The sequence below is a fragment of the Barbus barbus genome, assembly GCF_936440315.1.
Source record: "Barbus barbus genome assembly, chromosome: 31".
In the NCBI taxonomy this organism is placed as follows: domain Eukaryota; kingdom Metazoa; phylum Chordata; class Actinopteri; order Cypriniformes; family Cyprinidae; genus Barbus; species Barbus barbus.
Genome location: NC_136759.1, coordinates 13038769 through 13062838, shown reverse-complemented (window position 1 = coordinate 13062838; position 24070 = coordinate 13038769). Strand labels below are relative to the sequence as shown.

At 38.3% G+C, this 24070-nt stretch overlaps 1 protein-coding gene across 1 annotated transcript in view; it reads right to left on the bottom strand.

Moving 5' to 3' along the window:
- Window positions 1-24070, bottom strand: part of LOC306851137 (membrane-associated phosphatidylinositol transfer protein 3-like) — an 81649-nt gene that overhangs the window by 8028 nt on the left and 49551 nt on the right. The window contains exons 6-13 of the mRNA XM_079387253.1: window positions 23740-23929; window positions 21957-22064; window positions 20713-20885; window positions 18328-18485; window positions 18025-18195; window positions 12389-12589; window positions 11593-11741; window positions 9543-9659 (exon numbers count right to left, since the gene is read on the bottom strand). Coding sequence (XP_079243379.1) covers window positions 9543-9659; window positions 11593-11741; window positions 12389-12589; window positions 18025-18195; window positions 18328-18485; window positions 20713-20885; window positions 21957-22064; window positions 23740-23929 — 1267 coding nt within the window. The remainder of the gene's footprint in view (window positions 1-9542; window positions 9660-11592; window positions 11742-12388; window positions 12590-18024; window positions 18196-18327; window positions 18486-20712; window positions 20886-21956; window positions 22065-23739; window positions 23930-24070) is intronic.

Genomic DNA, 24070 nt, shown 5'->3' with positions numbered 1-24070 from the left:
GGCGGATCTAGGGTTGGCCATCCCACTCACAACTGCTGCTTCTGTTTCTTTTTTCTTGACAAGAATTGAATTTACTTTTGGCTTTTTTGCCTTTATTATGTTAGAACAGATTAGAGCTGAAAGGAAGCGAAGTGGGAGAGGGATTGGGATCGGCGGTGTATGTCGGCGCACTGCCCACAAGGCTATCAACACCAAGAGAATTGCGTTTATTTAGACTGAGAATGAATTTACGGCCACATTAAATGGGAAACTTTTCAAATGCCCCATGCAATGTCATAGTTATGTCGTCAGTTAAGTCATGAAAATGCATGCAAGTATTTGTTACATACTAGTCCCATTTATGAACATGTCTTTGAAATGCAGTGGTTTTCTAAATGGTCATGGAGCACCGCAACACTGAACACACCCGATTCAACTTGTCAGCTCATTAGTAGAGACTTTAAGGCCTGAAGTCCTGAAACGGCGTTTTAAAATGAAAATTATCCTTGTCTACACTGGCGCTTTCACTGCATTTCAGAAATGATCTCTGTCCACACTACACAACTGAAAACGCATGGCACATGACCGTTCATGCAGGTACAACCATAGATATGTATAGGTAGATGCCTTATTATTTAGAATGGCGGATGCATATGTGTGCTTGGAGCCATAGATATATATAGATGCCCCATTCGACCACTCTAAGCACAGATGCAGAGCTCTCAAGTCTCACGCATTCACCTTGAGACACGCATTTCATCCAGTTCACACGCTCTCACGCCACACCGTGTATTTCTCACGCTGAGAAGGAATAACTTGTCCTGCTATATATACAATTAATAGATGAGGGAATACGGAGGTAAGTTCTCTGCCGAGTTCATAGCTGTCTCGAGTTATACAGAGTTTAATGCCACTTACCAGCCAATCAGAAATTAGGATGTTGTTGTTTCCGTTTAAATTACACGATTCGGCCACAAGCGCATTCGTTACTAAGCAACATGGATGCGCGCACAGCCACGCACATGGAGTGTAAGTTGGAAGAGAAAGATCCGATGAATGCTGTAGGTAACCACTTCATTTTTTTTTCCGATTCCTGGACGAAATCACTGGCCTGTGAAAAGATAGTGAGACCTGATGTTGGGGAATATAGCCAAATTCGTGCTAAAGTATTATTGATGCAGTCAAAAAAACTCTCCAAGTGCTTTGTAACCGGAAGCTTTAATTTAGCTTTGGCTTCCTGAAAGGAATGTACTAGAGATGTTATAACAGTTGGTAAATCTGATAAAAGACTAATTGTCTGATAAAAATTAATTGTTTTACATATTTAAAAAAGTATAAAAAAATACAAAAGAAATTTGGCTCCAAACATGGCAACTGAACAGCAGTGCTCAATGTACATACTGTATACACACACACAGTAGGATTACAGTACTTGTCCTGAGCATGTATGTCAAGCTATGTGTGTGTGTGTGCTTGTGTGTTGCACATTTTGATGCCTTGATGACAGGGGTAGGGGGCTCCCATATAAAGCACTGTGGTTTCCCCACTCAAATTCAGATGCAAATTCCATGGTGGGTGTGAACAAAACCAAAACTAGGAACAGTTTGACTCTGGATTGGGCACTATTATCTATCATGACAGTGCTTTATGTGGGAGTCCTCTACCCCTGTCATCAGGCATCAAAATGTGCAACAAACATTTACAAAAAAAAAAAAAAGAAACATAAGCTGAAATGTGTACTCTCTCTCTCTCTCTCACACACACACACACACACAGCTTGACATACATGCTCAGGGTAAGTACTGTAATCCTACTGTATATGTGTACAGTATGCACATTGAGTACTGCTGTTCAGTTGGCTCGTTTGGGGCAAAATTTATTTAAATTTTTTATACATTTGTATTTTTAAATACATAAATCTTTTTATTTTATTTTATTAGAATACATTTGTCTTTCATCAGATTTACCAGATGTTGTAACTTCTATGTGTGCTGGTCAATTATGAACAATAGGTAAAATTGAACTGCTAGCAAAAACTTGGGTGCTGCAAATATTTGAGTTGCTCCTCCCCTTTGAGTGACCCCTCCCCTAATCTCACTCCAAACTTTCGATATAACTTGAGAGCCCTGTAGACGCAACCGCCATCTTGGAACAGTCAACTTGACGTCATTCACCATAATATGGGTTCGCAGACCATCAGCTGTGCAGGACTGTGGTATCTTCGAATATCCATTGATTACTATGGTGAATGACGTCAAGTTGACTATGAAAGTAAATAGTCACCAAAACAGCTGAGCGTCCGTGACAGCAGAATTTGTAGTTGTAGAGAATAGCCACACATGTGTATCAGTAAATTTGAAGCCACAGACAAAAGTTGCAAACTTGTAGATGTTTTTCTCTCTCCCACAAACACAACACAATAGTTGCACCTTCTCGGATCCTTCATTCCAGAGACACAAATCCTATTCTACGAATCACAAATCAAGAAACTCGTACTCACATGTTTTGCTGCTATTGCTGCAGTGAATATGGTGCAAAACACATTCACACACCTGCATCAAAAAATGTGAAGTCACGGACGAATTTTCTACATCCACAGATCAGTATCTGAATTCTTGCAATGAGATTTGCACACTTGTAGAATGTTTTCTTACATGTATATATTTATTTCCTCAGATGCTTTTTCGAGCACAAACACAAGTACACAACGACAACAGCTTGAATCTACTGCTACGAGTCTTAACGCTGTTTTTCTCCTGCAAATGACTAGTTTCGCGCACTCTCCCTATTGTACCACATATCTGTGTGATAAATGGTGCAAAAGTGATCAGCACTCTTCAGAGATCAGAGGATTTCAGCCAATCAGAAGAGCTACACTGTATCCGGTTTTTGTTATTTTTTAGTTGTTCATGTTTTTATGTTCAAGTTTGTGGATTTTCTTGTCTGCAATGTCTAGGGTGTGGTTTGGAGCCATCATTACGGTGATTACATCAGCTGGTAAGGTAAGTTATAACATCAGTTTACCGAATTAATCAGGGAAGCAGAATAATTCTACATTGCCTTTTTATCTCAGGTTATGTCAGATGTTACATAACAGCGAGCTAACGTGAAAATAGTAAAGAAAAATTAGTTAAGACACACCGCTGTTATGTACATCTTTTGTATTTTATTTTCAGGTTTTAGTCTATTGGTAAAGTCACCTGCAACGGAGGTGTATTGGAGTCTTTTCTTGTGATTGAATCATAGAGGTGTTAACAACAGGTGAGTAAGCTGCCATCAACTATATTAGCCGAATTAGACACTGGCTGCTGCTCAATAACCCACAGGTTGTATAGGAACGGACTAGCAATATATAGGAAGTTTGGCTAACAAATATTATGAATGTTGTTTATTTTAATATAACCTGTAAGATCTGTTATTGTATGGTAGTTTTTTCTCTGACCATAAACTACAATAACACTAACAGGATTGTGACTCTGTTACAGGAGATTGCTCCGAGCACAAACAGGGATGCTGACTATGAGGGGCAGAATCATCAAATGGCCAGCTGTCAACTTTATTTAAATTAGGTAACTCAAAATACATTTGATTTTACATTATATTTACATTCCTGCATTTGCCAGATGCTTTAATCCAAAACAACTTGTGCTGCAGTATGTACACATTTTATTGAGTTAAGTTACCCAAACAGTATTTTCAATTACTGCTTTTTTATTATTATTATTTTCTAGTTTGTGCTCTGGATCATATCATCTGCAATACATTCCAGTTGGAGGCTTCTTTTGTGATAGCCATCATAACAGGGATAACATCAACTGTTAAGTTAGCCGAATTAAACTAGTTAAAGGTTTTTTGTTTGTTTGGTTTTTAAATCGCTATCCATTCCCTGGGAATCAACCCCATTATTTCAGCAATATAACACTAAGCTCTCAATGTCAAATGCAGAAACATTAATACCTCATGACCTCGAGGCTCATCTAGGTGTAATGCTTTATTGGGTGGTTGTTCTGTACGTTTAATAAACAAACTCCAGCTGGTTTAAAATGCAGCAGCTAGAGTTCTTACTAGAACCAGGAAGTATGACCACATTAGCCTGGTTCTGTCAACACTGCACTGGCTCCCTATTAAACATTGTATACATTTTAAGATCTTGCTAATTACCTATAAAGCCCTGAATGGTTTGGCGCCTCAGTATTTGAGTGAGCTCTTATCGTATTATAGTCCTTCACGTCCGCTGCGATCTCAAAACTCTGGCCATTTGATAATACCTAGAATATCAAAATCAACTGCGGGTGGGAGATCTTTTTCCTATTTAGCACCCAAACTCTGGAACAATCTACCTAACACTGTTCGGGAAGCAGACACACTCTGTCAGTTTAAATCTAGATTAAAGACCCATCTCTTTAACCTGGCTTACACATAATACACGATCGCATTTCTATAATTCAAATCCATTAAAGGATTGTTAGACTGCATTAATTAGGTCAACCAGAACCGGGAACACTTCCCAAAACACCTGATGTACTTGTTACATTGTTAGAAGAATGGTATCTACGCTAATATTAGTCTGTTTCTTTCTTATTCCGAGATCACCGTAGCCACCCAGATCCAGACTGTATCCAGATCAGATGGTGGATCAGCAGCTAGAGATGACCTCTACAGCCAGGACACCTAGATGAGCCCCAGACACTGATCCCCAGTGAAGACCCTGTCTCCAAGACGGTCATTGGGACAAGACCACAGGAACCAGATGAGTCCTTTGCACAATCTGATTCTGCTGCAGCATGGAACAACCTGCTGGTTTCGTCTGGCCAGAGGAGAACGACACACTATTTCCCTGTTTAATACTGTAAAGCTGCTTTGACACAATCTGCATTGTAAAAGGCGGTCTATAAAATAATGGTGACTTAACTTGACTTTGATCTACAGGAATGCATTATAAGGAATGGATTATAAATTTAATGATTTGTGATGGATTAACTAATTATGCACTTTCCTTGTAGGTGCGTTCAGAGAGTATATCGTATTTTTTATTAATCTCAAAGTGCATACAGCACAAATCTGGCAGTTAGGGCAAATTCTGTAAACACTTCTTTGATTTTTTTTTTTTGTGCTTGCAGGTTCATTCTGAGAATCAACCCTGGTGGCACCAAATGCCATTCAGAGTCACAGATCAGATGGATTACCGGAAAGAGTGCGCAAAGACAAAGCATCAGCCTGAATCCCCTCGTGGTGTTTCTCATCAGAGAGCTTGTCAACTTTGCCAAAATTACTGAAATTTAACACAACACAAAGAAATTTTTTCTGTATTTTATTTCTGTGAAATCTGTTTTGTCATGCTGCAGATACTGTCCCCAGGGGACTGTGGTGATGCCCCTTTTCAGCTCAACATGCTAGAGATGAAGATTTGTAATTTGTATTTTTAAAAAGAACATGTTCAACAATTAAAAAGAATATTATAAAGACAAATGCTAATGAGTTATTGTGCTTATAGTCTTTATGGGGTTGTAAAATAATAGCAGCAAATACCAATAAAGGTACATTTTCTTCTGAAATCACTCACTGTTATACTGTACATTTGTTTATAATCTTTTAAAATATATTAAATATATTTAATCATCTTGTAAATGACACTCTCATAATTATCTACAGTATGTAATTAATGGGTTTATCTTTTATGAAGCCTCTTTGTGAGTTGAAGCAGGGATGGGCAAACTTGGTACTGGAGGGCACTGTCGTACAGTTTAGCTTTAACCCTAATCAAACACACCTCTACCAGTTAACTTAATTAGGACCAGTGTTGGGCTAGTTACTCAAAGAATGTAATATATTACTCATTACTAGTTACTCCTTTCAAACGTAATATTGTTACTTTACTTGTTACTTTAGGGCAACAGTAATTAGTTACATTACTAGTTACATTACTGTTTCTTCAAGCCCCACAGAAGTTGTAACTGTGTATCTTCCACATACAATTCTTCTAGAATGTTACTAATAACATATCTCTGCCTCATCATTTGACCAAAATCCACATTGGATCGCAGTCAGAAGTTATTACAAACACTCAGGGGTGATTACTAGTGACATTCAAGTAGAAGTGTTGTATTTATCTCATTAACTGTCATGTGCAGCTTTAAGCTAATTGTGGGTGGGATTTAATGCCAGAGTAAAGTACAGCCGTAACTTAAACAACAGTGTTCAGATCATCTTTTTTCCTGACAAAATCAATATAATGCAATATTTCCATCTGCTGAATGTAAGCTTTTCCATATTCCAAGCTTGCCTGCTGTACTGGAGACATCACATGCATGTGCGAGTCATGAACATTATGAAAATAAATCTAGGAATTACTTGAACAAACAAAAACATTAAACAAAATAAAAAATATGTTTCTACATTAATAAGATTGAATGTGAAATTAATGTGTGAAAAACTGTTAGGTGGGATTATGCTGCATTTACACCATGTCGTAATTCCGAGATGACAACACGTGACATTCTACTCTATGTAAATTATTTGTTTCTATGGCAACAATGCCAAAGCCCTCACATACTCTGAATGTTCTGAGAGTTACGACTTGGACCAGTGACAGATGTACCACGTGACCGCCACCAGGTTCATTTTGGCACTACTTGGGCGCTACCTCTGAGTCCGACAACATGGAAAGCTATGAGTAAAATGCCACGTGTTGTCATCTCGGAATTACGGTAATTACGACATGGTGTGAAGGCAGCATAAATCACAGTTATTCGATTCATTTTAGAAAAAATGTGTGATTAATTCGTTAATTTTATTGATTTTTCGATTGACAGCACATTGTGATACTTGTTTGCAGAGCTTGTTTGTAAGGCTACACAATTTTGCCAAAATGCTGTGATTATAAATGACTAAATAAATATTATTAGTATTGTTATTATGATTATTACTATTAATAAATAAAAATAAGACATATTTCTATTGTAATATTTCATAGTAGCAGAATTTTCTTTAAATTTGATAATCATCATCACAATAATACTTTAATTTTACAGTACAACTTTGGGAAGATTGTTGGTGCATGTTGCATTCCTAAATGCATGTTATAAGTGACCCAAACCCAAAGCATATGCAAAGATGAGCTTGTGTGAAGTTGCATTTCACAAAGCCACTCTAAGACACAGAAAACACTGGATAATGAGCTGCTTGCTTGTAAAAGAAAACAGAGCTGCACTCTTAAACACACAGTATTTATATAATTAAAACGCAGCCTTTGAGATTTGATAATAACACCAAGTCATTATTTTGATGATTGTGCTTATTAGTTAGTTACTACAAATCAAAAGAGCCCATCCTCTGTTATTCTGGTATGTACATATGGCTCGTCCCTTCTACAGTGAAAGTCTGAGGGATTTTTTCTGCCCGTTTTATTGTCCAAAAGTCAGAAAAAAAATCTAAGTATGAGAAATAGTCAAAGCAATGCTTGAATTAGTAAGCCCCACTAGCTGAATCTCAGCTGAAGTTTGAATGTCATGTAAATGTTGAAACTCAACCGAACAGTCACTGGCATTCATGCTCTCACCAACTCTCACTGAAAATGAATAACTTCAGGTCATTTTGTCACATTAGTGTGTGCGTCACTTTAAAATAACTCTTGCCATGGTCACTTTTGAATGAGAATCTAAGTACTGTTAGTATTGTTAATATTATGCTATCATGTTGGTATGGCATGAGACCACATAGAGAGCTGTACAGCCCCGTAAATCATTAGCCCAAAAAAGCTAATGAGACCGATTGCACTGATTTGTCATTTAATGAAGCGGTTAAACATTTCCCAGCTTGCAGCCATTTGCATATTAAGTCAGTCAATAATTAATCTTGGCATGGGCCCATACATGATTGCCATATGATGGGCTTCCAAACCAACTCATATGCCGAGATACACACAAACAGCCAACAAGCAACACACCACCATATGTGCTGGTGACACACCTGAGTGGATCTTCAGACACAAGGCTAATCCTAAAAGGAGCATGTTGCTGTGTAGGAAAAGCATGTATGTTTGTGGAATGGATCCAGATTGGTGCCGACTTTATGCCTTGCAGCTCGCTCACCGAGCCAGAATGATGCAGCATATACACACAAATAGAAGCATTCAGGGTCTCACAACGGAATCAGGAGAGTCTTTCAAAAACAACACGACTGTATAGAAACGTCTTTGACTTGAAAGGCTAGCAAGCGCTCTGATCAAATGCTATTGAGGCCATCAGCGCATTCAGAAGGGCTCAGCGGGCGGCAGAAATAACCACGATTTCAGATCAAGGTCCTGAGTGATCAAAAAATCATTCCCTGTGAAAAGAAAAGGTAGCAGTCTTAACACAGAAGTGTTTCACTGAGCTATGCTTAACCTCAGTGAAGGACTGGGAAGAATTGGTCTTTGTTATGGTGGGTTCTTATGAAAGCAAGCGCTAAAATACCCTGTAAACCTGCATAGGCAGTAGTTTTCAGCAGCACTGTTAGGTAATTGTGTTGATGTGCCTCAGAGCAGTAAATCAAGGTCGGCCGCGATGCTTATTTTCGTAAGGCGCGGATTTCTGCCCACACATGCTGAGCTATTGTGCCGCATTTGAGAAACTCAAAGCCCTGGCAGAGGGGGATATTTTTAGTTCTTCTACAATGTCAGGACTCTGCTGCAGTCCACATTTTCACTTGAGTGATATGTGTGTGTGTGTGTGTGTCTGTCTGAATCTGTAGACCAGAGTCAGAAATTAGCCAGGGCTCAGGGGGGAAAAATACCATTCAAAAGGGACAAAAATGCTGGATATTTAAATATAGGAGCCAACAAAATGTCCCCAATCGAAACAGCTATTACATAAAAATCTACAGTGACAGCAGACAGTATACTTTACACTCCGACATAGAGACAAGATAACTATTTTAATTACTATTATTATTATTAGGGATTTCAATTTAAATTGATATTAAAATTCTGGATTATACAGTAAAATGTCAGACTTCTCTCTGGTGAAATATGCTGGACTTTTCCAATCATTTAGTCAGTTTAAATCCATTTGTTTCTTACAATCGATGGCCTACATTTTTTCTTTTTTTCCAATAATCTGTTTTACTCGGATATATGTTACAATACAGATGAAAACATCTACTGCTACTTACATTAAGAATTTAAGTTTCCAACATTGACTGATATAAATATAATTTTAAAAAACTCAGTCGATAACCAATATAGTACCAATATATCATGCAGTCCCATTTTTATGTGGTTAGAAAAACAACATGCCCACATATTAACAACTGAAAATCAATTCCAAGAGGCAAACATTGCATCTTAAATATCTGACACTGCTGCAGACGGATACCTCTATAACACTGCCACCTAACTGATGGATAACATTACTCAGCAGATTTAATGCAAAGAGGTGTACTATTAATCACAACAGACACTGAAGATGAAAAGCAAGTGCAAGTGAACTACCTGGTAAGAACACAAAGCTTAATGGTGTTTGGAAGTCTTCCAATGTATTTGACAGTATGCTTTGTTTTGTCAGCTCGGCCATGTTTGTCCTTACCCTAAGCTTGACGTGTGTGCGTCTGCGTAGCCACTTCTCCCTCGGACTTGAAGGTGAGAAGGGGGCGGAGTCAGAGTTGTCCATCCCTTGGGCTTTCACATAATCACAGTGCATCACCTGTCAAACAATCACACAGATATTAGTAACCAATCATTATTGTTATCACGAGGCTGTGCAACCTCTAAGGTAGGTTAAAGGTGAAGTGTGTAATTTCTGTGGAATTAGAAGCAACACACGGAATTGCAATTGTTTTCAAAAGGTGACAGGTTTCCTTGATACAAAATTGATAATAAAATGTGTAGTATGCGGTGTTAAATCCAACTATGAATCAGCAGTATTGTCCTTTTTTCTTAAGGGATGAATAGTCAAGTTGTAATCATTTTCCATCCAAGCGTAAATAATAAGAAAAGCTATTTTCCCCAAGGATAAACAATATTCTTTAAATGCTGCTACTGCACATGTCTGATTGAATCAGAATGCAAGTATTAACTCTTGAAGGAAATACAAAATTTGTCATTTTATCCGTTTCCTGCTGCAGTGCAACTCACTACTGTGAGAAATACACCAACAATCAAAAACGTTCCTTATGACCTGTGCTACTGTATTTAACACCAACAACAACAAAAAAAAAAAATCACTACAGGTGTAGATGAAACATCTTTGTTGCTGTAACATTTGAGCTGGATCAAGAGGATAATTTTTACTTGTCTTTCGTCTTACTATTGGGGCTTGAGGATTTGTGATAACTGCACTTGAGGATCTAAATCTTTGTCAAAATATCAATGTCAAACTTTGACTTTGATAAAGGTGTTTTATTGTATGCAGACTGTCAGTGGAGGCATTAACCGAACACCAGTGACATCGAGTCATAAGGCCCAGTGATTATTTTTCAATTCAAATTGACGTTACAGTCACAGCCAATGAGAACATATTTGATTGTTTAATACACAGAAATGTGGATGAAGTGGCTGGACCAATGAGTCTTCAGAGAAAAAATGCAGAGAAATCCTAGTTTTTCAGACTGAACAACCCATATTTAAATCTCTGAATGATTGTACACACTTTGGCAATCCTCTTCATGTGACATTTTGAAATGTATAAGTGGTATGTAATAACATAATCTTGTCATAATGGCATCTACAATGACAGCTTTCCATTTAGCAGGCCCTGAGGAATGCACAATAAACTAAGAACACAAACATATTAGACCAAATACATAAAACATGAAACCAAAAGCACAAAATTTGCACATAGATCACAACACTATCTGGTGTGTGACACCTAAATCAAACACTGCAGCTGGAACTCAAGTCAGCTCTATTCCTCTCCTTCACGCAGGCAAAGACAATTATGAAGGAACTGCATTCAGAAAGATATATTGGTCTATGATTTGCCTAAATTGACTACTTCCTTTCCACCTGTGCCGAGGCCGCTTCTTAAGAGTGAATTTAATAAGAGGTCCCATTTGCTTTTGACACTCTAAAGTGAAGCCCGTGTACATCTGCATTGAGAACTACATTGGTGATTTGATCTTCAAAAGCCTCTGAAAGTGAAGGATGTGCCACATTTATTTATCTCTCAGCCAGAGGTATGGTTGATATGAATAAAAAAAGGCATATTAGAATAAGATATAGTCTTATTCTTATTCAGACATTTGGCTGTATCGAAATTTCCAGCACAAAAGACAGATTGGAAGGAAGGAAAAAAATTAGGAACAGCGGGCAGAGAGAAAGGGACTCTTTTGATAGAGGACAGATAGAGGTTGTGAGAACAGCGTATCTAAAATCTTTCTGTGGTAAAAGGCAAGTCCTGCAGTCTTGTCACGTAGTACTAATTTGATTTCTCTGGCATGAGGAGAGCAATAGTAAGGGAGTCTGAAAGTTATTACATTTTTTGATTTGAAAGATGCACAATAAAACAAAAAAAATAAACAATAAAATAAAATGGCTATAGCAAACTCCTTGGGAAGATCTGAGGTGTCACTGTCTCACAGCAAAATGGAAAACGATTTTGAGCTTTGTCCCAGTTTAATAAATGGCTCTGAATGTACCTGTCGCAGAAGGAAGGCGACCACATCGGTGGATTCCCAGTACGATGCGTGGAACAGATGAGGCAGAGCCACAGTAGGGAATGCTGTCAGGACGTCCGGACAGTACAGAGCGTAATCCAACCGCTTAGACCCCCACCAGTTGCTGGAAACTATCACATACACAAAAACAAACTATTGGTATATGTTTATATAAACTACACACTATTGTTCACAATTGTTTGAAATCAGTAAGATTTCTTTAAATATTAAAGAATCACAAAAGCAGATACCTGGCAACCACATAATTTTCAGTTATTATCGAGAGGACCTAATTTACATTCATAAACCAGGAATACAGGGTTTATAATGTGTTTCCCCACTTTTAAGATCATTTTCATGTCCTTGTATAAAAGAGAAAAACATATAATAGAGAATAATGCTACACATTATGGCACACTTGCCTCTACTGTACCATTATATATATATCTCATTAGAGACAGACAGATCTTGTAAGAATAAAGCAGTGCCAGTAAAACACTAATAACTGCCATTTTTTTTTTGGACTAATAACTGCCATTATGTGCTTTCTCTGCTGCTGAGATATGATCTACTTGAACAGAGTTAAATACACTGCAGCAGGCCTTTTGGCAGCACAGAGAGCCCTTAACACTGCATTGCTTGGCTAGAGAGCAGAAAGCATCTCTAATTACGAGGTTTGAACAGTACTGGGTCTGACAAAAGATCAAAGAGCTTTAGATAAACTTAGAAAGAGAGTTTAATATTGTGCCCAATGTTCGCCCACCCGCTGCCCACTCACTGTTGGTGACGGTGCTGCTCAGCCTGCTCTCCCAGCAGCCCGATAACTGGCTGTCCATGCTGGTCAAACTGGACCTGCGGACTTCGCCAACCACCCGCCCACCTGCGCTGTGCTCCGTCTGGGGAGAGGAGGAGTGCGAAGCGCCCACTGGAATTGTGCTGCCGGGCAGGAACAAGTCAGGGTAGCTGTGGATCTCATCGACTGCAGAAAAAAAAAACATTTTCATTGTGGTGAAAGTTGGATATGTAGATTAGGGTTGGATCAATATCAGAATTTTGGCTTTGGTACAATAGCTGTCTCTGGTACTGATAAAAATCAATACCTTAGAACAAATTAAATGATGAAATGAAACTAGGTTTGTCAATAGAATCAGACGTTTAATGCCAATAATTCTTGACCTATTTTTGTAGTTAACACATCCCTAGCTTTTAAAAGAACGAAAAAATAATGTTCAAGTATTAGTAATTAATTTGGAAAGTATCTGGGAGATGCAAACCTACTGTTAATCCAAAGCTGCAATAATACAACAATTCACTACATTTTATTTTTTCATTTGATTGGCTTTTCTCAACATCTCATTAACTTAAATTATAATTAAATTTGACCAGCTGTGTTAAACATCTAAAAAATTAATTAGATAAATTGTGAATATTAAATGTGTGCACATGTATATGTTATTAAAACCAATAAATAACTGAAATGTATGAACAGTATATTAAACATATTAAAACATATCTGCCTCATTTTATGGATTGTCTTTGATTTCATGGAAAGCATGTGTGAGAAAGACAGAAAGAAAGAGAACTGGCACGATTCTAGACAACACCACACCATGACCCCAGAGGAGCCTGTTTAAATTGAATTTATAAAACCCTCAGTCACTGCACAACCAAAACAACAAAAACCTCCCTTTCACTCTCAATATAACTCAGCACAACGTCAAACTATGTTTGTGCAACGGCCCTAAATGCTTCCTGACAGGGATCAAGCGCTCTCCTTTCCTCCCTCTTTGAGAACATAGACATGCAGGCAGAAATTCTTTAAGTATCCACCCTGGCTAATCTGTCCCTTTATATGCCTGCTGCCTCGTGCACACATGGCCTGTTATTTCTGACAGGGGTAAATTGAATCTATTTTCATTAGTCCAGCAGCCTGTGCAGAAAACATCCCATTAGGCTGCCCCACATTATGGGCGCAACCACATGCACGTGTGAGCCGGAATATATGTGTGTCACATTGGCAGCTGTGTGCCACTGACCACTACAGGTGATAAAGGTCACCTCTCCTCTGTCATTCCAGCAATTGGCTTCTCTCATTTACCATTGCCATGGGCTCACAAATGGCCAGGGCTTCAATTATTATGACAGTCACTGAAATGAGGGGGACGGGGATGGTTGGATGTCTGAGGACTACAAACCAGTGTGTTCATAAATAAGATAATACATTAAAACAATATGGTAATATACACCAGTTTGCAATATCATTTTGCCCTTCATAACTGTGAGGGGGGTGAATTTTTTTATAACTCATCCTTTTAAATTATATTAAGCCTTAAAGTATTGCATAATTAAGGGCGTGGCCACTTGAGGTACAGGTGGAATGCTGCTGCTGTCACTATGGTCACTACTCGCTCGACCCACGTCCCGCCTCTTTGCCCATTTTGGTTTATCCACGAGTGACGCACAGTGACGCACTGTCAAGATGGCGATGACTGACTCCTCCCACTTTGGGCTTATGGGTGACGTCATGGACACTACCTCCATGTTTTATACAGTCTATGAACCAGACCCATAAAATGTACAAAGGGCCACGCCCACTCTTAAAAATAAGGTGAATAGAAAGTTTTAAAACTAAACTTGACATGAATGTCCATCACTTTAGTATTTCTGCAACAATTTATTTTGCTTTCTAAAACACTGTAGCGACAATTTATAAATAAAAATAAATATATGAGGCGAGTTATAATGATTGGTACAACCCTGGTAATAGGGGACGGGAAAAGGGGAAATGGAGGGCTTGGAGATGAGCAGGGTGGAGGGCTGGTGGACAGAGAGCACGATACCGAGGCTAGGTGTGAATTCTAAGCAAGGGCAGCCCTATCCGTGCTGGTCATCAGAACGATCCTCAGTGATTTTATTCCTTTCCAGTCATGCTGACATCTCTGAGAGCTTGGCTAAGGCGTGTTCAGAATCTGCTTATGCCCGCTACAACTGTAGCCACAAACTGCAAAATGCTCTCCTATCTGGGTACAGTTTTGCAGAGTTAACCCCCACAGTCTCTCAGCTTGACATTTTCCGAAGAGTTTTTGCCAGGCACAGTATGCTGCTTAATTTCTCATGTCACTAAAGGCCCTGGAGGCAGCCACAGAATACAAATTCACAGGAGCTCTCTCTTCAGAAAGCGTGGACTGGAATCAGAAAGCACCATTACACCAAACCTGGATGAACACAGGAAAGACTATTGCTCTTTATGCAGACATGAGGAACAGGCAGGGAGACTGATCACACTTTCGATACAGAGTTCATTAGTGTTAGCAAAGCCATCTATTTATGTGAGCAATGGGCTTTTTACAACAATCCCACTCATTCTTACCAAGACGAAGCATGCATATAAATAGTAGCAAACATATTCTGGTGTGATCACGACACTGACGAAAACATTTGCGTGAGAGATTAGTTTGACAAATGAACAAACACTTGGCTTGGAAGCACAGATGCAATGATAATACATCAAGGAGCATAATTGAAAACATACAATTAAATGGCCACTTCCTAAGTTCATGAGTCACCCATTCAATTATACTTGAGAAGTGAGACATGAGCAACAGAGAGAAAGTGATAGCGATAAGAGATAAAGTAAATGAAAACAGGTAAAATGTGGTCAGGAAGGAGAAATTGGAGCATGTGACAGGGACTATAATGAGCTACTTCCCGGGTTTGTGACGTCAAAATACTTTATTTTAAGTCAGGAGCCATGACTAGAGGTAAGGGACATAGCGGTAAGGGATGTTTAACTTTTAGGAAGAAAAAAAAGGAAAACGCAATGGAACACAAAAAGGAAGATCAATTGAGCAAAAGGTCTTGCTCAAAATACTGGCTTAGCATGACTTATAAAACAACCGGGCAACTCGGAGAAGATCGAAGACTAAGGCACAGCATTTACTACTACACTGTAGAATAACACGAGGGACCTTTGAGATGAGGGCGAGGTGGTATATGAGCTCTGGGCATGAGGGGCTGAAGGCAATGCGGAGATGAAAGGAATACAGAGTTCATTGGAAAGAATCAGGCTGTTCTTCAGCATAATGAGAAAAGGAACTCCATGATGTCGCTTCACATATGGCTTTGGGATCGCAGTCCCGTTTCCAGCTACTTGAAATGAATGCCTCTGGATTTTCAGTCAGCCGCCAAATGAAATGAATCAATCCAAATGCACCAGGAACAGCATAAACACGAAAACAGATGGCTATCAGATACATTTCTCACATTAAAGGCCCGCTGAGTAAATCTGTAATGATTCATAATGAAAGAACCCTACACATGGGAGGGTGCTCCAGAGATACTCCATTGGGATGGCAATTATTAAGTACTGCATTAAAACAGGGCATGTGTGTGTGCACATGCATTAAATTAGACACATCCACGCCTCAGTATCTAACAAATATTGTGACATTCTTCACCTATGATCAGCAGAGTGAGACTTGATATAATTAAAAGTCAGTGTCACATTTCCTGTGAGACACAGACTGCTTCCTCTCAATGGCTGATGCCTCTCTCTGTTGCATTGTGTAGATGAGGGTTGTAATCCCTCCTTTTTCAGGAAGGTTTCATAGTTAATACTGTATGTATTTGCTTCCCTGTCAGATGATCTTAAAAACAGCTCATTTACACATCATATTTAGAGTGGAGTTTTTATGTTCCTTGAGATTATTATCCTTGAGCATTTTTAAATTTGTTTACTATTCATTATTTCAGTTTGTTTTTGAATACATTTTCATCTTTTAATCTTCTGAAAAGTCAGTTAGTTGAAATAACATTGAAAAATATTTAGTGTGTGTGTGTATTAGATGCAAACTTCAATTCAAGCAAAATTAGAAAACATAGCAACTAACTGAAATAGCTTTAAAGGGGTCATCGGATGCCCATTTTCCACAAGTTGATATGATTCTTTAGGGTCTTAATGAAAAGTCTATAACATACCTTGGTTAAAATCTCTCAATGGTAGTGTAAAAAACACCTTTTTTACCATGTCAAAATAAAGCTCTGTTTTTAGCAAGCCATTCTAGTTCATGTTGCTTTAAATGCTAATGAGCTCTGCTGACCACTCCCCTCTCTTCCGTGGGGTGACGAGCAGTACTGTTTACTTTAGCTATGAAACTGGCTAACTACCACGTTATTAGGAGAGGCGATTTGCAAAGATTCATAAAAAAACCCTTATACTCACTTCTGTAGATGAAGCTGGATCACAAATGATTTGCACGAACATAGACGCGTTTAGGCAGATTGGGATCGGTGCATTCCCTTCAAAATGAAAGTAACATTAATCCTCTGCGTCTTCAGTGGCTTGGATGTCGGGAGTTAATGACGACTGCTATGTTCATTATTACATCCAACAACAAAACACCTCAATCGCTTAATCAGAGACATTCTTGTTTTCCCCTGCACAACACAATGGCGGACAGCTCTCAGCTCACTCGGGGCGGGTCTAAGGTAAGACGGCCTTGTCAGTCAACTATCGTGGGAGCGGCCTGTGCAGGAATCAGCCTGATTTGAGAAAGGAGATTTTAAAATAGATTTTTTTAAAAACACTGGCTGGATTTTTGTTCATTATAGGATTGATGTGTACACACACTTCCTACACACATTTATGTTCAAACAACTTGTAAAGTGAATTTTGTATCCGATGACCCCTTTAAAATACTAAATTACTGTAATTAAAACTGAAAAATCAATAAGCAAACTTGAAAGATAAACAAATCTAATAAAAATGACAATCACGTTAAATGACTAAATCTTAAACTAAAACTAAAAAGAAAATATTAATAAATACTATAATATTATATGAAAAATACTAAAACACTAGTTTAGCCAGATTCATTATTTCTGTCATTGAAATGTTTCTAAACGATACATCATTAGCTCAATAATATTTGTCCTAGTTCTAAGCCTAGCCTAGAATATAGAACGAGCCTAAAATGGATGACATGTAAGTTAAATATGCCTGCAAAGCAGGATAAAATATGCTCTAAATAAATCAGGACCTCATTACAGAGCGAGACACCAGCCTGCAGAACTTGGTGAAACTCCAGGGAATCTGACACTGAGTAAAAGACTGTAAGGGGGGCGAGAGGGGGCACAGTATTGCACAGGTTAGCAGTTGTCTGTCTGGAAAAGCAGGAAGTCACAGAAAAATCCACTTTAGTTTCTTCCCCAGAAAACCTTGTTAACAGCCAAAGCAGAATAATTCCTCAAAATAGCACACGGAGACATTTTGGCAACCCAAGATAAGCGCATTACTGTGGCAAAGCAATTATGAAACATAATAAAAGGAACAAATGAGTGAATATTGCACTTTATTTGTGCATGTGGTTTAGCAGCCTACAGTATAATTGATTCTCGGCGGGATATCTCACTCACCGATAAGGTTGGAACGACCGTCTCCCAGAGGATAACGCTGGTAGCGGGGCACAGGGAACGGAGGCAGTTTGTGGAATTGTGAGTGCAGCAACGGCTCGAGTCTAGAGGCCGATGGGTCAGAGGGGTAAAACAGGTTGACGATCTGTGAACATGCAGGCCGGAGCTGAGACACTGCAGGATAAATAGAAAAGATAAAGATGACAAAATTAATTATAAATATGACTGAGGAGAGAGAAACCATAACAGGAATGTATTCAGAGGACAATGTGTCCTGAACATTAATTAGAGAATTTCCACACCAACCCTGGAGAGATGGAAGCACAGTGCGTCTCATTGCAAGCACCAATCCAAGAGGACAACCCAGCAGAAAACAATCCGACACCTCAAAGTCAAAGCGACCTGGATTCAATACTAAACTGGGTCTGCTGCTCGGTCTCAGGTCTGTTCCATCCTGTATCAGACTGAATACACACACACAAAAGATGGCATTTACTTATAAAGTTATAGTATGCCACGTAGTTGTTGTCTTTGGCATTTTGGGAGTTATTTAAAGCAACAGTCCACACAAATATTTTCTGTAAATTGTCCCTCAGGCCATTCAAGACGTAGATGCATGTGTTTCTTAATCAGAATAATTTGAATCCACACAAACCAATTTAGAAGTCAATTTACATCCATTTATGTCTTGCGAAGCAGAAAGCAGCATGTTTGTTAGAAACAATTTTTTTTTTATTTAAACTGTTGCTTCCAGCTAAAATGCAAGTCCTCTATTCATGATATTGTTTTCTACAGAAACAAACTCATCCTGGATGGCCTGAGGATGTGTACGTTTTTAGCAAATTTTCATTTTTGGTGCGCTAATCCTTCCAGAATACCCAGACAAAAGCAGAATATACAGTTGTCCTCACGGATATCAAAAATGCCCTGATATAAAATCATATTCAACACCAACGGATTACAGTATGAGTCTTTCGGTTGGACTGTCAACAACTCTTCTCAATGCGTTTCAAATCTCCACCCTGTTTTCACACATTGTTTGTCTTTATTACCATCATGCTAGGAGCGATGACAGCAAAGCTCTTAAAGACTCTGACTGGCTAGCTCATCCCAGACTGAGTGTGAAAAGGATGGGGTGTACAGGACCCTGGGGACAGATGATTGGGAGTGAAATGTAGTAGAGCTGAGGGGTATGGATGAGCTAAGTGATAAGTCTCCCTCAGGTCCAGCGCTATCAGTCCTGGGTGAGAAACAGTGCTTTTGTCCAGTACTCCTCTCAGCGGCCGTTTAGTGACTGCACAAAGGCGCAAGATATAATAACCTATGACAAGATAACTTGCATTGTAAGGGCTGGTAATGAAAAGGTCGCTAGATCAATCATCAATAGGAAACCAGCATCATGGTGCCCTTAAGCCAGCATTTTTATAGCATTTTGCCTATCAATATGTATTCTCTATATGGCAAACAAAATAAGTTTTACGTAACAGCAAATTTATCGCACATACATTTAAACATACAAAAAGTGGGGGGCTTGTTGATGAATTGCCAATAAATAACATGCATTTTGAAATATTATTAGGCTGAATTACTAAATGAAGCAATTTTGTGACTAAAAGTGATAGCACACATTGTAACTAGGAAATACTAAGTAAAAATAAATGCTGAAAATTTTACTACACTAAAATGAATATTACAGTGGACTATGTTACAGTATATTACACTGAAGTGAACATTACAGTATAATATTATATATGAAAATAAATATTTTAAAATATTGTAATTCAATAGTAAAAATTAACATGCAAAAATTGTTTCACTTACTACATTTAATACTCAAATTGATAAATAAAAAAATAAGGACAGACAGACAGACAGACAGACAGACAGACAGACAGACAGACAGACAGACAGACAGACAGACAGACAGACAGACAGACAGACAGACAGACAGACAGACAGACAGATAGATAGATAGATAGATAGATAGATAGATAGATAGATGACATGAATTGCACAATGACGTGAATTGTTAGCTGTAACTGAGGGAATACTATTGTTGTACACAGGAATATTCAGGAACATTTTAAATAAAAGAGCTTTGCTGTAGACTTACGACAACAATAGTGCAGAGAAATCTCTCTTGCCACATCAATACCCTAAATAGGATCATTTAGAAGATAAACAGTCAGATATTTGGTCCTTTGCTGCTGTGGCATTGAGCAACTTCTGCTTCTCTCATACAGTATTCGCACACTGACTGCAGCTGTGACTATTAATAGCACTGCAGGCAGACGCAACATGCCACCAAGCAGCCAATATTGATAAAGAGGATTGAAGAAAAAAGGTGACACATTTATGGATGGCTTGTCCAGAAGGACACATCTGGGTAATCTTGTTCTGATTTCTTATTACAAGCAATAAGCATATTAAATAGAAGCATAGATAATCCTAATAATAACTAAGAATGCTTATCTGCACCAAAAAACAATGAAAATATGCCAATTTACTAAAACTAATTACGAAACTAAGGCAAATTTGTCCTGCCATTGTTCGAAAAAATGACCACACCAAATTACAAGAGCAACATTGACACTCTTCAGAGATTGTTTCTGCATGGAGCAAATATTGTAATAGAAACACTTCTAGAAGCAGGTTCAAATTCTGGTGTGTGTTCTTTAATGCATGCAGTACCTGCTGAGGAACGGGTGGTGCTGGCTGCCAGAGGAGTCTCCATCATACGAGTCGCTCTGTTTGCGGCTGAGTGGAGTTTTCCTGTTGCGGGTCTCACTGGGGGCAGATAAGTCAATGTTGCTCCTGCTAAGACGTTTGCTGGAGCTCAGACTCGGACTGACATCAGGGTTATCCTGAGTGTGTGGAAAATATGAGACATAGCCAGCTGAACAGAGTCATCATTTATATAAATGTGGAAATAATATAAATGAGCACTGAAGTACAGTGTCTGGATGGTGTGACTGAAGTGACAGCTGTTCTGTGCTCCCTGCAGATCACAGTAGTGTGATAGCTCAGAAGACTAAAATGAGCTCTCAGTGAAGCTTCTTTATCAACTTCGTCTCAGAGGGTTCAAAAGATAAAAACAAGCACAACTGAGACAATTATCAACATTTAGAGTTAAAATACAGAGCAATGAAATTAATGAGGATAGAATAGCTCAGAATTTTTCACCATGAATTTTGATGAGACATTTTTTTATTGAGATATTAAATATTCAGACTTTGATATCTTGGCATATCTGAGCAGAGTTTGTGACATTGTTGAGATTTCATCTACAACTTTAAAGATGTGATACGACTAGAAGAAAATCAGACAAATATTCTCAATCTCAAACAATACAGTTGATACAGTATTTATCATTGTCAGTTAATAAAAAAAAAAAATCAACTGTTCATTGTTGGTTCAGATCCATTAAATAATATTAACAGATACAACATTTGTCTTTAATCATGTATAAGTATATTTATTGTTTTAGAAGTATTTTTCATTGTTAGATCATGTTAACTAATGTAGTAACTAATGTTAACAAATGGAATCTTATTATGAAGTGGTACCTTTATTTTTCTTTGCCATCATCATCATTACAAGCATGAATCATGTAATAACACTGTTAAATGTAATATATTTTTATCAGCTAATATTGGGATATTTCATTGTATGCACTTTTCATATTGCACATTATAAAGTTGTGATGCCTAAACTGACTTGTAGCATTTAAAATGACTGATTCTAGTTTTTAAGCTTTTTATTTTTTTACATATTTTGTATAACATATGGCATCTGTTTTAACTGACATCAGTCGAGTGTATCCCTAATCAGGTGTTTTTTTTATTACCAGATTCACTCTAAAGACTAGAGAAGCAAAGAACCAAAGTTACAGGTGTTTTCAAACTGAGCGAGTGATTCAGTGTTTCTGTACATACCTTTAAGCTCTCTGTGCTGTTATGTCGGCTGCTGTGTCGTGGGCTGTTGCTGAAACATAGAGCGTCAAAACACAGCACACCTCCCACACAGTCTCCCAACAAACACACCTGTACAAAAAACACACACACACACACACAAATTCAGCCAGAATCAGTGAGGCGTTCTTCCATGCAATCAACACTGTCAGGCAAATCTCAGGATTGCATGATGACAGCTCAATCTACAGGGCAGCCTGACAGACAATAGCACATTTAATTAATCAACACAGCTGCAACTCTATGCTTTCCTGTTTGCTGTTGATGAGCACCTCTGTGTTGAGCTCAAATAATGTATGGATGTTCCACAAACAAACAAATCCACAGGGCTAATTATCTGTGTCAACAACAGATGAGTCTGTGAAATGCTGTAAATAAACTACAAGGCTATGCTTTGTCAAAAAACACCCCAATTTTCCCTCAAATCAGAAGGCTAATGTGTTATTCAGGCGCTATTTGAATGGTCCAGCTCCAGAGAGTCAACACTTGACACGTAGCTCATAAACTGCGGTCACCACTTCAGGAAATCATTGTGCCTTCTAAATTGACAAGAGTGTGTTATTGGATTAATCGTGTGAGATTATGGAGTAAAACGAGTGGAAAGACTCCCTCCTTTTCGTCTGTTTTGAATGAGTCATCACTGATGAGTCACTTTCCCTGGCAGAGACCCACACACCCTTCCCACTGCTGCTTTGTACAGTTTGCCTTCCTAATACTAATCTGGGACCACCCTCATCTGCCTGTGTGGCCGAATCTCATTTGTTGTGAAAAAAACAGCCAAAAATATATTATGAGTTAAAGTTAAGGAATTATAGGCCGTGAACCAAACCAACCATCTATGTGGTTAATCAACCAAAAGTAGTTGAAAATTTGACAAAAAAGAAAAACAGTTTACGTAACAGCTGTAATAAGGGCAACGAACTATACGAATGACATAATCAACATAATTGAACATTGGTGAAACGACACTGGTAGCACTTAAAGCTTTTATAATGTATAATGCATTATAAAAGTAGTTTTAATGCATTAATTATGCCTTGTAATGCACTATCTAATAATGAATTGTGACCACAGTTAATACATTACAACACTTATTAATTCTTTGTTACACTATGCATTTTAAATTAGGTTAGAATTATTTACGATGAGATATAATGTATTACAATGCACATTATGAATAATTATAATGCATAACACCCTTAAATAGCCCTTTACAATGCACTTTAAGTAAAGTGATACCACAATGGTTTCAAAGTTGTTGAGAGTATAGCAAGGCTGACTTGATTAATTAATTTGTTGTGATTCATGGGAGTGGTGTTCCCTGTCGAGCTTTTTATGCCACAATTGGCTCACCGCAATTTTCTGATTGGTGGAATTTTCTTTGCAACATCATGGCTAGTGTAGTGTTTCCACCAGGAATTCCACTCTTAAGCATAATTCTTATTTAAAAAAATTAAGATGAATCAACGAAAAATGATACCACCAACCTCAGAGCTCACAATAGGCCTGTCTTTAAATGCCCACTTGATGATCAGCAGTTTCTCTAAAAATAAATCAGTTTCTCTGTGGACTGTTGATCTATAGGAATCTCCACAATTGTAAATGTTGCATAATGGTGAAAAAGTATTTCATGCTGCGTTAATCAAAAGTAAGCTGCTTGAATTCTGTGTAAGCAAAGCTTTATTTATAAACCAAAATTTTGCTATTGTGACCACACCTTAAGATTATTAGGTGCTTCTGAACTCACCTGCCCTGTGAACCCCTGTCCCTCTGGAGACTGCAGAAAGCTGTGGTACACCTGGTTGGCCCGAGCGATCACGGCCGCGACGGCATCTTGGTAGTGTGGAGCAGCTATGGCGAGCAGAGGTAAAGCGGCCAGAGGTAGATGGTCTACGCTGCTGGACACACAACTCTCGTCATAGCTGTAAGGGTTCAGACTGTGGAAGTGAAGAGCATGTTAGTATCCAAACTGGTGACCCTTTGACAAAGCAACAGAAGACATGCGACATTTTAGTTTTGCTACCTTCTGAACTTTAAGAGATTAAATGCACCAGACACAACATCAGTAAGTTTTTTTA